The following is a 14,506-nucleotide window of genomic DNA, read 5'->3' as shown; positions in this document are numbered from 1 at the left end:
GCACACTGATTGGTGGGATGAAATGACCCTTAATGGGATGTCCTCAGATCTTTGTTTAGCAGTAGAGAGAACTAAGATCTGATTTTAATGAGATTGATTTAGATACTAAAGTATTACTATTCTATTTTCTTCCTTATTGAACATTCTGAACAGACTTAGTGGTGGGGATGGAAATGGGTTTCACATTTGTGAAAAGTAATAGCACATGATTAGGTTACTTCAGGAAACATGTTTGGTTTGCCCTTCAACAAATTGTATCCAACATATTTGCATGGCAATCATAGCCTTCCTGTTAAGATTAACTGCTTTGAAATGCAGTATTTGTCCTGTATTTAGTTCAAACTTATTGATGACACTAGCAAAAATATTATTTCAGCAAAAGGGACATTTGACATTCTGGTTTGAAAAGTCCTACTGCAAAAGGCACATATTTTCTAAAAGTTGGCAGTGCAAATATCTCATATTGGTTTTTAGCCAGATGCATTGTAGGGTTAGAAACTAACAGTGTTCGTCCACTAGTCCTTATAATGATAACATATAGCAAAACCCTTAAAATGGGCCAATTTCTACTAGTCCTTAGGATACCTTTACCATTGGGCAGTTTGGTAAGGACTACAGGACTAGTGCCAATTTCTAACGCTGCATTGGACTTCCTTGAATGTATTTCCAAAACCAGAAATGACATGCTATCTGCATGAAAAACTGGATTTCAGGTGTACCGGTAAAGCTTTAACTTTTAAACAGACTTGTCTAGCACTTGTGAATTTGGCTGCCACCTTTTTTACTGAAGTTGAGTTGGCTCATGGTACATGTATAGTGGGGGCTTGATTTCACAAAGTGTTGGCACTTGCATGGTCTGGGCCATGTCACTGCCTCCATTATTGCATGTTATGCAAACCTCTTCCCTCTTAACGGTAGGCGTTTAGCATTTGCTGGAAGTAAGTGATTTGTGTAGCCCTTGTAGCCATGATGTTCCTTTCACTTAGATCCTGGTCATGTCATGCTATGGCTGAACTGAGGATCCTCTCACAGAAGCCTGATGGGGAGCCTTTCACCAGAAGTAAGTTATATAGTTAGCATCCTTGATTATCCAAAGTGTTTTTCATTTCCAATCTGTTTAGATAAATATCTTGGACCCATTAGTTATCTAAGCTTCATTTTGGAAGTGACGTCTCCATCTCCATCTCTCATCACTGTCTATATCGCTGAAATAGTGCAGATGTGATGTAAAATTATGGCTCATTCTCACTAACTTACATAGAATTTCTCTCACTCATGAGTTTAAGCTCAACAGCCAAATCAAAATGACTCTTCTCATAATTCAATATATATATATACATATGAAATTGTTGCCCAATATGAATGTTCCCTATGTATATTTTATTGAATCAGAAGATTTATGAATGAACTTTTAGCAGCAATAGATCTGTTCCTGATGGAGGGAGAGGGAAGGATTTCCTAGCATAATTGACAAGTATTATTGATGCTCCTATCCCCTATTCTTGATGTTCCTATCCTTCAACAAGAGATAATCAGTTCCATTAATGGTCTAAAATTGGATAAATCGGCTGGCTGTGATGGACATATTTTTGAAATGTTTATAAGTGTTCAGGATATCCTGGTCCCATTAGTGTAACATTCTAATGTCAAACCGAGAAAAATCTTTAATTAGAAATACGGCCATGTTTGTACTTTGTACATCATGCAGTGAATCGCCAGTTAGCCATACTGTCTTCTGTCGACCCTCAATTGTACAATAAGAGTACTGAATAAAGAATTTTAGATTAGATTACGGTTAATGCTGTTTGAGATAATATGTTTCACCCTTTAGCTTTGACCTAGAAACTTCCCTGAGGCTCTATTATTGTTTTTTATGCTGTAGAAATATTTGAGTTAATAATCAATGCAATTTGCCTTTCAGAAATTCAACATTTATTCTATTGCAAAGAGAATGACTGGGGCTTTAGCCATTTTATATCATGGGCGGTAAGTCAAAATGTTTATATATTCAGGGCAAATAACTTGGTCTATTTTCAGCACTTCTCTAAATAATAACATGAAAACAAACGGTAAAAAATATAAGACATTTCTACTTGATACCTGTCACATGGGCAGAGTGCTTCTGGCAAGGGTGTGATATTGTTCCTGCATCCTAATTAGAAACTAACCAATGAGCTCCGAGGAATTACAGATTATCTGATTGTGCCTGCAGGAGCTGCTGGATCCTGACAAAGGTTTTGTGAAGGATGATAAGATCAATCTGGAAGTTCATGTCATAGCTGATGCCCCACACGGAGTCAGGTCAGTCTTCGCCATGTTACAACAATGGCTGTTATAACAGTGTTGATCAATACAGGTTTACCTGTGTCTGTTTAACTTGGTTTCCAAAGGACCCAAGGGTCTAAAATATTTTGATTAATAAACATCTTGTAAAATGAATGAATCCAAACCAGATGCACATTTATGCTTTTTCATAAAGTCCTGGTTCAGTGTTAGTGAGGCACATGTCAAAATGATTTCACAAAGCTCTGTAAACCATGGTTTATTTCATGTTTCACCCATTCCTCTGTTTAAGATGTTCCGTTTATTTCCCCATTCTTTCAGTGACTGTATGTTTCTATGCTTTCTGTCTTGTAGCTGGGACTCGAAGAAGCACACTGGCTTTGTGGGTTTAAAGAACCAGGGGGCCACATGCTACATGAACTCTCTGCTTCAAACTCTCTTCTTTACCAACAAACTCAGGAAAGTAAGTGTCCTTGTTTTCTCCCTGAACCATAGTTATGTGTCCTTATGTAATGATGCTTTTATGTTTATCATCTCTGGAAATTCCAGGGCGTAACAAGTCTCCGGTATATCATACTCAGAGATAAACCTAAGATGCTGGATTCACGCAGTATCATTGCACATTCCTGCAGAATTATAGTTGTAATGGGGAATTATTTGCCCAGAACAGTCTGCGACTTCAGCCACTAATCCAAAGCCTGATTCAGTAAGCTTCTGTTTGGTCTAGTAAACTCCACTAGTAATAGTTAATAATAACATCATAATCTACAGGAAGTGATGCTTATAGCCAGGTTTGAGCTTGTAGACTGAAAGCAAGATGGCATAGACTGCAAGTACCAGGAATCTCACATTTTCAGTTATGTGTGATGAAGGGTCATTGAATGCAGTCTCTTGAATGTATCTCCAACATAAATATCCACCATTAAAATCAGTGAAGAAAAGGAAGTTATCGACGTAACCATTGAGAGACTTTGTTAGATTCCAATTCATGTTTCAAAGTGGAACATCCACACTCAGTCTCAATGCTTTGTTTTCATATTCCTGAATGTCCCGAAAGTAATTCTTTTTCACTCATCTGTTCATCACTCTAGATGTATGTAACTGTTCTAAATATATATATATAGGCTTGACTTGGAAAGTAAATTAGCTCATAACTGTGTTTCGGAAATAAGCTCCTTTGTACACATGCTGAAAAAGCTTCATTGGGTATTGGGTGCTTTTTTTTACACATTTGAGTTTTTCATTTTATGCATGCATTTCTTTACGTATGTTAATTGAAAGAAATTAGGTTTTTAATATTTGGGGAATATTTTACACATATACGCTGTATCTCTGATTTATACAAGTCATTTGTGCAACAAAAAATACTCATAGAAATTTAGGAAAGAATGCAGATTACATTATGCATAACTACAACTGCACCTGCCTTGCTACATATCAACTGTTGGTCTTTGAAGCAAAACTATTGTTTTATGACTATGAAATATTTTCCTAAAAAATACTTAAGAATTGAGATCACACTTAGCAGTCTTCAAATATACGGTTCAGATACCTGCTACCATTGATTCACAACCCTGCTTACTTACTTGATAACTTGAGACTTGCAACACTTAATCTTTCCCCAGGCTGTGTACATGATGCCTACCGAGAGTGATGATGGTTCGAAAAGTGTCCCCCTCGCTCTCCAGAGGGTCTTTTATGAGCTGCAGTTCAGTGATAAACCAGTAGGAACAAAGAAACTTACAAAATCATTTGGGTGAGTGTTGCAGTTGCTTTGTCATCTTAGCATAATGTCTCTCTTAATAATTAACATACCCAACTTCTATGGACTTCTTTTGTCTGGTAATTTAAGCCTTTTGAAAATACAAGTTGAAATCTAGCAGTTTTGTATTAACACCACTTTAAATTGGAAAGAAGAGAAGTATAATGTAAATGCCATTATAATATATTAAGTTGATTATTAACGACAGCAAATAAGAATCTGAATTAGACAATATCTCCAGTACGTTTGAGTTTAACATATTCATGTGTGTATTTGAATCATTAATTATTAATCATGGTTTTCAGATGGGAAACATTAGACTCCTTTATGCAACATGATGTTCAGGAGCTGTGTCGAGTGGTGAGTCTTGAAAACAAACATTGAATAAGCACATTATCTATTCATTTCACTAGAAGTGTCATGGCCATGTACATAATCAGCTCAGGGACGAAACAATGACGTCTTTCACTGCTCCAAATAGAATTTCTTTTGTGAGGCTTAGAATTGTATAACAATAGGCCATTTATATTTCCACACCACACAGGGGCATGCCGAAAGTGCTATCTTTTCCCCATTACTGGATCAGTGTGCACTCAACAATCATTCTCAGCTCCCTGGGGAGTATACAACTGAAGCTGCCTGTTAGGCGCTAGAAGGTTCACAACCACATTACAATCTCATCCTACTGGGTACCCATTCACTTCTGGGTGAACAGATGCACTTTTCAAACAAAGTGACGTGCCCAAGGGGACACCACTTCTGTTACATGTGCTTCACACTTGGGCAGGACCGAAGCCCTAGAAACTCTCATGAGACTAACTAACTAACTAACTAACTAACACAGTCACCCATCCAAGGTCTCTCTGCTAATTTCAGTCCAACAATTTAACTACCTCATGGCAACCACATGTTATTAAGATTAAAAATATGTCCTGTATAATTTAATTATGCCTTTCACAGCAGAAATGTGTTTAAATGAAACATGAATTTATTTGTAAAATGATCCTATACTATGTAGTATGCATTTCATGTATTTGGTCTGTGTCCTTGTATGCAAAAATAAACTTTTGGATTTGAATATCTGCTTATCTACATTTTTTTAACCATTTGAATCCTTGACTCATTGGTGGTATCCCTAATGTTTTTTGTGTTTGTATTTACTGTGACATAATATGTTAACAAAATGTTGGCAAATGTGGAGAATATGAGCCATGCATGACTGATGGCATGGGCATTTACCCCTCTGTCGTAATCTTTGTTTTCGTTTGTTGTTTTTCGCCGCACTCAGCAATATTCCAGGTATAAGACGGCGGTTTGTAATTAATTGAGTCTGGACCAGACTATCCAGTGATTGACATCATGAGCATTGATCCACACTGTTGGGATCGATGACATGCATCAACCAAGTCAGCGAGCCTGACCCACCCAACTCTGTTAGTCGCCTCTTACGACAAGCATGGGTTACTGAAGACCCTGTTGTAATCAGTTCAGTTTATACAGATCAGTAATAAAACTATTTCCATTGAAATGGTACATTGTTGAGTCCTGTAAACTGATACATTTAACTTTGGTATACTGTTTTTTATTATGTAAACAGTTGTCTGTAGAAATTGATAATTGATTGCTAGTGTTTGACACCGACTGGTATTGAATGGTGCATCGTGTTTCAGCTGCTGGACAATATGGAGAGCAAGATGAAGGGTACATGTGTAGAAGCAACAATCCCCAAACTGTTCGAGGGGAAAATGTTGGTGAGTTCATCTGTTGGTTCAGCCCAAGAAAATAGTAAATATTGCAAAATGTCCTTAATTCCTACATAATGATAAAACTGGAATAGTGTCCAGTGCAGCGTTAAACCACTCTCACTCACTCCTTAATTCCTACATGGTGATAAGACTGGAATAGGTCCAGTGCAGCGTTAAACCCCTCTCACTCACTCCTTAATTCCTACATAGTGATAAGACTGGAATAGTGTCCAGTGCAGCGTTAAACCCCTCTCACTCACTCCTTAATTCCTACATAGTGATAAGACTGGAATACTGTCCAGTGCAGCGTTAACCCCTCTCACTCACTCCTTAATTCAAACTCAGGACAAAGTAACTTGATGGTGCCATCAGAATCTGATATTGGTCACAATATCCTAATAATGGCACTTCGGTCTAGCATTATCCCTATTGTCTGATATTGGAACTTTGCTATATCAGACCTGTGGTCTGATATCATCACTAGGGTCTTATATCATCACTAGGGTTGAATATCATCACTAGGGTCTAATATCATCACTAGGGTCTAATATCATCACTAGGGTTGAATATCATCACTAGGGTTGATATCAAAGCTATGGTCTGATATCGGCAATGTGGTATAATAATTGTACAATGGTCAGATATTGGCACTATAGCCTTAATGTATTGGATGGCAATTATCCCCTGGAAAAGTGGTATGACGTATGCACATTTACGATAATGATCCCGTATTATAAGCTTCTCTTGATATTTTCTTTTTGAAGTATTGAAATCGACTTTGTATGTCAACCTACTTATTTATCATAGTGCCTGAGACATTTGATTTCATGTGATATCCCACACTGTCTTTCAGTCTTACATCAAGTGTAAACATGTGGAGTATGGTTCTCAGAAGACAGAGACTTTCTTTGATATTCAACTCAATGTCAAGGGCAAGAAGAATGGTAAGTGAGACCAAATGTGATATTTCTAAGTATTGATTAAAGAGTTTCATTGTTTAAATTGTTATGTGTCAAGTCTCAAGAGAACTTGCAGATATTGTTGGCTCCCTACGTTGGGTTGGTGTAAACTGATAAATGCACATCATATTTCAGTTCATGAGTCGTTCAAGGAGTACATCACAGTGGAGACTTTGGATGGAGACAACAAGTATGATGCTGGGGAGTATGGTCTGCAGGTAAGTACACGCTTCACTTTGTTACCTTCAACCCGGTGGAGATTCTGGTGCAAATAGGTCTCCAGTGTCTCATGTTTCTCTTCCTGTGGAGATTCTGGTGCAAATAGGTCCCCAGTGTCTCATGTTTCTCTTCCTGTGGAGATTCTGGTGAAAACAGGTCCCCAGTGTCTCATGTTTGTCTCCCTGTGGAGATTCTGGTGAAAATAGGTCCCCAGTGTCTCATGTTTGTCTCCCTGTGGAGATTCAGGGGAAAATAGGTCCCCAGTGTCTCATGTTTCTCTTCCTGTGGAGATTCTGGTGAAAATAGGTCCCCAGTGTCTCATGTTTCTCTTCCTGTGGAGATTCAGGGGAAAATAGGTCCCCAGTGTCTCATGTTTCTCTTCCTGTGGAGATTCTGGTGAAAATAGGTCCCCAGTGTCTCATGTTTCTCTTCCTGTGGAGATTCAGGGGAAAACAGGTCCCTGGTGTCTCATGTTTGTCTCACTGTTGGGATTCAGGGAAGAATAGGTCCCTAATGTCCGGTGCTTGTCTCCCCCTGGTGACTACTGTGGAGAATAGGATCCAGTGTCTGGTGCTTGTCTCCCTGTGGTGACTCCTGTGGAGAATAGGTCCCCAGTGTCTGGTGCTTGTCTCCCTGTGGTGACTCCTATGGAGAATAGGTCCCCAGTGTCTGGTGCTTGTCTCCCTGTGGTGACTCCTGTGGAGAATAGGTCCCCAGTGTCTGGTGCTTGTCTCCCTGTGGTGACTCCTGTGGAGAATAGGTCCCCAGTCTCTGCAGCTGTGTGTGTGTGTGTGTGTGTGTGTGTGTGTGTGTGTGTGTGTGTGTGTGTGTGTGTGTGTGTGTGTGTGTGTGTGTGTGTGTGTGTGTGTGCATGTGCATGTGCATGTGTGTGTGCGTCCCGAAATCGTTTCCGGAGCATAACTCAGAAACCGTTAAATATTTCTCTACGAAACTTTGCATGTCTATCAGACTCATGCTGAACTGGTGCCTTTTGCTATTTAGGAATTTTATAAATTTTTATTTTTTTACGTTTCCATGGCAACAAGTTGGACTTAGGTTCTATGAGGGTGCTGTTCGTTTCTGGAGCATAACTCAAAAACCATTAAATACTTTCTCACAAAACTTTGCATGTCTACTAGGCACATTCTGAACTGGTGCCTTTTGCTATTTAGGAATTTTATAAATTTTTGTTTTTTACGTTTCCATGGCAACAAGTTTGACTTAAGTTCTATAAGGGTGCTGTTCGTTTCCGGAGGGTAACTCAAAAACCGTTAAATAATTTCTTACAAAACTGTGCATTTTTACCAGACACATACTGAACTGGTGCCTCTTGCTATTTAGGAGTTTTATAAATGTTTATGTTTTACGTTTCCATGGCAACAAGTTGGATTTAAGTTTTAATATAGGATTGGTTTACTTTAGTAGTATAACAAATAAACTGTTAAATATTTCCTTGCCAAACATTGCATGTCTATATATAAAGCGCATACTGAACTAGTGCCATTTGATATTAAGGAGTTTTAGAAATGTTTATTTTAGAATTTCCATTGCAGCTATTTTGACATGGGCTAAGAGAAATGTTGGATCTGTTACCTGGTTTGGGACCATAACGTTTTAAAATGGGCGGGGGATATAGATGACTTTGTCAATTATACGCTTGTTTATATTAGTCCATGTTATTTGTTTGTCATGTGTCGCCAAGACCAGTGTGTTAAAGTACTAATCTGCATGAAGGATGTACATCTATCGGATGTGACTGTTTCAGGAATCAGAGAAGGGAGTTGTGTTCTTACAGTATCCTCCTGTGCTACATCTACACCTAATGAGATTCATGTATGACCCCATCACAGATGCCAACATCAAAATCAATGACAGGTGAGTTTTCCCCTGTCTGTACTATGTATGCATTTCTTTCCCTGCATGACAACTGTACATGAACTGATGGTAATACACCAATGAGTTCAAACAGTTGACATTGATCATGTGGATTATAAGTAGTTTCTATCAATTTCATAAAATGAAATTTAAACTATTGCAGCTATTTCAGTAGTTCAAGCACCCCAAGCCTGTGGAGCAGGATACTTTTACTAGATGCATGTCGGGGTTGACTAGGATGGGTATCAGGTTGTGGGACTCAGTGACCTGACTGATTGCTTCTGATTGTACCCTGGTCAAGTGGATAGTTGCCTTTGCTTTTGATTACTAAATTATTTACAAACTTGGAGGAGGGGGGGGATAGCCTAGTGGTAAAAGCGTTCTCTTGTCACGCCGAAGACCCGGGTTCGATTCCCGACATGGGTACAATGTGTGATGCCCATTTCTGGTGTCACCCGCTGTGATATTGCTGGAATATTGCTAAAAGCGACGTTAAACCATACTCACTCACTCATTACAAACTGCAGTGACATCACTGAAATATTGCCGACTGAGGCATTAAGCGGTTACTGAACTGCCCCAAATGGCCACACCAAGTTGACAACCACTAGCTTGCAGCTCACCATGACCAAGACTTGACCTCTTGAGCTGTAATCCAAGTCATAGATTCAAGAAATGTTCCATACGGAGTTATTCGACATGTCAGCTGTGTTGTATTTGGGAATGTGTTGATGTTTCAGGTTTGAGTTCCCGGAACGGTTGAACCTGGATGAGTACCTACAGAAGAAGGAGAAGACTCCGGCCAACTACATCTTACATGCAGTACTTGTACATAGCGGGGATAACCATGGGGGGCATTATGTTGTATATATCAATTCAAAGGGAGACGGCAAAGTGAGTATCGTAAGCATACTTTTGACTTTCTCCTTCGCAGAGTTGAGCCTGAATGCAGTGTAAAGATTTCCAGGATTACGATAAACAGGGATGAAATATTGTGGGATTTTTGAAGAACCAATGGAGATTATGATGTCGTTTTAAAAGAAACATGGTGTATTTACATTTGAAATGGCTGTTCTGGGTTTCAGTGCTGTGTTTGGGCTGAATTCTGCATGCACAAGATCATTAATGAATTCCATCAAGGCATATTAACAAATATCCTCAGACTAATAATCACAATAAAATAATGTTTACACAAATAGTTAAATATTTTCATGAAAGTATTGGTCACAGTATATCATCTGGATATTTTGTAAAGTTTGATGTAAATTTCTGGCACTTCTTTATCCTGCTTGTTTCAGTGGTGCAAGTTTGATGATGACGTAGTATCTCGGTGTACAAAGCAAGAAGCCATAGATCACAACTTCGGTGGTCTGGACGATGACATGACTGTCAAACACTGTACAAATGCATATATGTTGGTGTATATACGAGAAAGTTGTATGAGTAAGTGCTGCTTGTTTGTATCTCAACTCACACAGTGTAACACTTCTTGGCATTATTCTTTTACTACTTGGTTTTTCAGAGAGGATGCAAACAAATTATTTGTTCTTTTTCTTCATGAATACATTATGGTTGTAAAATAAGTATTCATCTTCTCATTGTCTGAAAACAGTTTCAACGTTTTCCAATGTGATAGTATTTGATGATATTTTGTTCTCTGCAGGTGAGATATTACAGCCAGTTATTGAAGTAGACATCCCAGAAACCCTCAAGAACAGATTAGCAGAGGAAAGGTATGGAGGTCAAATATTCACTTGCGATAGTTCTTAAAGATCTCCTTGCTATTGTTTAACCATTTGATAGATTGTGTCACTGGCTGAATAGTGTGTGTGACAGGCGAACACCCCCCAACTAAAACTAGCAATAAGTGTTTACCTAGTAGGGCTTGCTTATCATTAAACTTATGTGTGATATGCTGAAATGCTCAGCTTCTTAAATTTCACAACTTCAAGAAATTTGTGTACCTCAAAAAGAAATTTCCACAAGTTAATAAAGTATCGGACGTTTTTATTGACACAACCACCCATAATGGCCATTGTTAACTCAGGCACTTCACATTGACCGACATGCTGAAAGATATTATTTGCTGTGAATTAAGTATTGTCAACAAAGTATTGCGATGCGTATCATATTGGGAAATAATCGTTTCGCTACTTTATATATTTATTCATGCAGAAGTGCTATGTTTCTGAACTTACTAGTGAAAGGTTAGTCCCCATGTGTATGTGTTGTTATATCATGTATGCTGAGACACTTTAAAACTGCAAAACAGAATTCTTTAAATTTTTTAGGGGAGGATTCATAGTTTGAAATTTGGATGAAAATGTCATGTTGAGGTAGACACGTTATCTTTACCCAAAGTTAGGTTTCAAATTCCATTACTGTTCATGGCACTATACCAAGGGCGCAAAGACATCTTTTTGTGTGCAACTCGGAGCATGCAAGGTGAAAACAATTGAACAATGTGCATGTACATCCAGTATCTGGATGCATAGAAAGCCAGGACACCTGGCCAGCAGCAGCTCAATAGGACCGTCAAGTTTGCTGTGCACATCTACAGTACTGCTTCCTTTCTGATGCAGTTACAGCTATTCACCCAGTAACTGTCATCCAAGGGCTACGAGCAGCACAACTGAGGTGTTGACGGCCATACAATGAGAACATCATGACATAGTGTCAGCTAGCTGCCATGCGTCTTATAAAACAGCAATAATTTCAACCAGCTGGTTTGTGGAGGATTGTTTTCTCTGATGAGTCCCGTTTTTGTGTCATTCTCTGATGGAAGAGCTCGAGTATGCAGGAGAACCCGTAATGAACAGTATACTCTTGCGTGCGCGATGGAGAGGAATCATGGTTTGGGCAATAATCAATGCCAACTTCAGGATTGATCTCCTCATTGTGCATGGAGCTATGACGGCCCAACGATGCATCAAGAAATCTTTGTTGTCAACAGCTGTTGTTCCACAATGACTTTCTCCAGCTAGCAGGGATTGATATTATGAACTTTGCCAGCAGTGTGAGGAGCATTTCAACAGTGGTTGTGAGACATCTGTGGATATATTTTCTTTTTCTATGTGCATCTACACAGGCCAGTGGTGGTTGCAAGACACTGTTTCTTTTGGGGTGGGTCATTTTTGTGGTCTCAAATTGTCATCCAATCTCATTGTGACTGTCATTCATGAAATGTTCTTGTCTGATGATCAGTCATTCTTTTCACATTTAACATTTTCTTCTTCTTTGTTATTCCAGTGCAAAATCAGATTTGAATTTTCCATGTGTCTCAGTATATGTGTATATATATAGAGAATCTCACCTGAGTGTCTTTTGATATCAAATATATCAACCCGAGTTGATAAAAGTGGAAAAATTCCGAGGCTTGCCGAGGATTTTTGCCACTATTATCAACGAGTGATGATATATTTGATATCAAAAGACACGAGGGTGAGATTTTATTTATCATCCAACATCATTCTTTCAACTTTTTAAATTTGTAGACATTTATTAGCAGTGTCTTCAGTGTAAAAAGTACTGCAAACAGCTTCAGTAGCAGAGCCATTAGTGATGTCATTTGATTGTGACGTCATGGTTACCAGTGACATCACAATGGTCTGCAAAGCATTGTGATGTAATGTCATTGCAGCGATATCTACAGTGTAGATATCGCTTGATCTCATCCAAGCGATATCTCCTGTGGGAGCCAGTTTTGGATGATAAATTTGTGTATAGTCTTGTGTATGTGTTTGTTATATAGTCTTGAGTGTGTGTTTGTTATATAGTCTTGAGTGTGTGTATATGGTTGGAGGCGTCATGTTGCAGGAGGTTAGATGCTCAGAAGAGGAAGGAGCGGACAGAGGCCCACCTGTACATGAACGTCCAGGTGTTGTTGGAAGACAGCTTCTGTGGACATCAAGGAAATGATCTCTTTGACATTGAGAAAGTCAATGTTCGGTGAGTGAGATGTTACTATGTAGAGAAATCAGTTAATAACGGTGTTAACTTCACTCTCCGGCTTGAAGTCATGAAGTCATGAAATCAACAGCATTTTTTTCCATTTGATGTCATATAGTGATGTAATCATTGAACATATTTTTCCGTAGGAACTTCAAGGTGAAGAAAAATGCAACCTTAGAAGAGTTCCTGGAAATATTAGGAGACAACCTGGTAAGTTGGGTCACATCATTTCTGCCATACTGTTCGTAACACAAGGTCACTCACTGTGGTTTGATTGAGGTAAGTAATTATACCGTTTTCTGTGCTGATGTTTCGGTAACACTGGGACTGCAGCTTGTGCAGAAGAATTCTTGAAATAGAAGTGTTTTTTTTTAATCTTATCCTGCATTACTACCTTATGCTTCTACTGCTGTTTTTTATACCTAGGAGATGGGAGCTGTGAGGGGCCTGGCTACAGAAGTTGTTGTCCCCAGTAGTAGTGTGGCTTCCTTCCTCCCTCCCTTTTGCTTGTCTAATTCTTTGAATTTATATGTCATGCTGCTCACAGTGACAGGGCAATTAATCAGCTAAAGGTCCACACCCCCGTTGCACTGATTGTATGCTCCCCTGTACCTTGGCGTTGCGGTGTGAGTTTTGCCACGATCTCTTCCCCAGTGACTTCACTGTATATGTCAGGGTTTTGTAAAATGACACACCCAATGTACCCGTGGGCATTCCAAGATGGCCGACCACAGGCACACTTCTCCGACTTCGGAGATAGCCGATCATGTCGACGCTGAGGTGCTTTTTTTTTCCAACTTTGCTGCAATTATCACTTGTAGAGTGCCTCGCTCAACCACCATCATCTATTGCATGCACACCTGCGTGTTTGCAGCTATGATCACCTCTTTGTCATTGGTGCTGAGCCTGCTGGCACGCCCAGTACTGCTGCCTCTCATGCCTCCCGGTTTCGGTTCCTTCCCTGCACCATATTTGAATCTCTGAGATGTGGCTCTTGAAGATGTACAAGGTGTTCGAGTTCTGGTCCACTGGTGGTAGCGCAACAAATCACCAACCCCAGTCGATCTTGATTCTTACACCTCGGAACAGACCCCACAACCTCTTTGGTAGTAATTACCCCAGACTTGGGGGTTTCAGTTTCCTGCTTATTCCAGCTGTAGGAATCTGAATTGAGAACTTGGCTGACGCCCCTTCTAATTTTCCTGTTTTTCCATGACTGGATGTCACAACCCCTACTCTTTATCATCGTGTGCCTCTGTGCCTCTGTGTTTTCTGCTTTTCTGCTCAGGATGCTATCTAGTTACCCAGGCTGGTGGAGAGTTTATTCTAAATTCCATCTGAAAAGGTATGCCCCCCCCTCCTCTGTTCCATCTGATAAAGATGCATTAAGGTTGTAATGCAGCCGTAGAAGCAGTAAGGTAGTAATGAAGGCTAAGTATCCAAATGTAAAACATATTAAGATTTTACTAAAACTTGTTTGTATTATTTTGTTTTCAGAAATATCCTGTGAAACAGATACGGCCTTGGCCATTCCATTCACGCCAGAATCAGACATTCAGACCAACCATTCTAGACATTGACACAGAAATCCACAAATCAGTATGTATGAAATATTTGAAAAATCGCATGTTCCAATTCTCAGATTTTAGACTCCATTACCTTACCTCTTAACAATCTGTGTGTGGAATCTTATCTCTTATATATCACTGTGA

General features: G+C 39.3%; 1 protein-coding gene across 1 annotated transcript in view; it reads left to right on the top strand.

The window, feature by feature from the left end:
- The window catches only part of LOC139469527 (ubiquitin carboxyl-terminal hydrolase 7-like), a 47,485-nt gene that overhangs the window by 19,750 nt on the left and 13,229 nt on the right, over nucleotides 1-14,506 (top strand). The window contains exons 5-20 of the mRNA XM_071251717.1: nucleotides 987-1,060; nucleotides 1,922-1,986; nucleotides 2,213-2,301; nucleotides 2,638-2,746; nucleotides 3,909-4,039; nucleotides 4,351-4,405; nucleotides 5,716-5,796; nucleotides 6,644-6,734; nucleotides 6,885-6,967; nucleotides 8,734-8,843; nucleotides 9,584-9,737; nucleotides 10,142-10,286; nucleotides 10,507-10,576; nucleotides 12,660-12,791; nucleotides 12,941-13,004; nucleotides 14,292-14,393. Of these exons, the coding sequence (XP_071107818.1) occupies nucleotides 987-1,060; nucleotides 1,922-1,986; nucleotides 2,213-2,301; nucleotides 2,638-2,746; nucleotides 3,909-4,039; nucleotides 4,351-4,405; nucleotides 5,716-5,796; nucleotides 6,644-6,734; nucleotides 6,885-6,967; nucleotides 8,734-8,843; nucleotides 9,584-9,737; nucleotides 10,142-10,286; nucleotides 10,507-10,576; nucleotides 12,660-12,791; nucleotides 12,941-13,004; nucleotides 14,292-14,393 (1,555 nt within the window). The remainder of the gene's footprint in view (nucleotides 1-986; nucleotides 1,061-1,921; nucleotides 1,987-2,212; nucleotides 2,302-2,637; nucleotides 2,747-3,908; nucleotides 4,040-4,350; nucleotides 4,406-5,715; nucleotides 5,797-6,643; nucleotides 6,735-6,884; nucleotides 6,968-8,733; nucleotides 8,844-9,583; nucleotides 9,738-10,141; nucleotides 10,287-10,506; nucleotides 10,577-12,659; nucleotides 12,792-12,940; nucleotides 13,005-14,291; nucleotides 14,394-14,506) is intronic.

Source organism: Haliotis cracherodii, unplaced genomic scaffold, assembly GCF_022045235.1.
Source record: "Haliotis cracherodii isolate W230 unplaced genomic scaffold, xgHalCrac1.p SCAF_2, whole genome shotgun sequence".
In the NCBI taxonomy this organism is placed as follows: domain Eukaryota; kingdom Metazoa; phylum Mollusca; class Gastropoda; order Lepetellida; family Haliotidae; genus Haliotis; species Haliotis cracherodii.
Note: the sequence above shows the minus strand (reverse complement) of the source record. Positions and strands in the feature narration are given on the sequence as shown.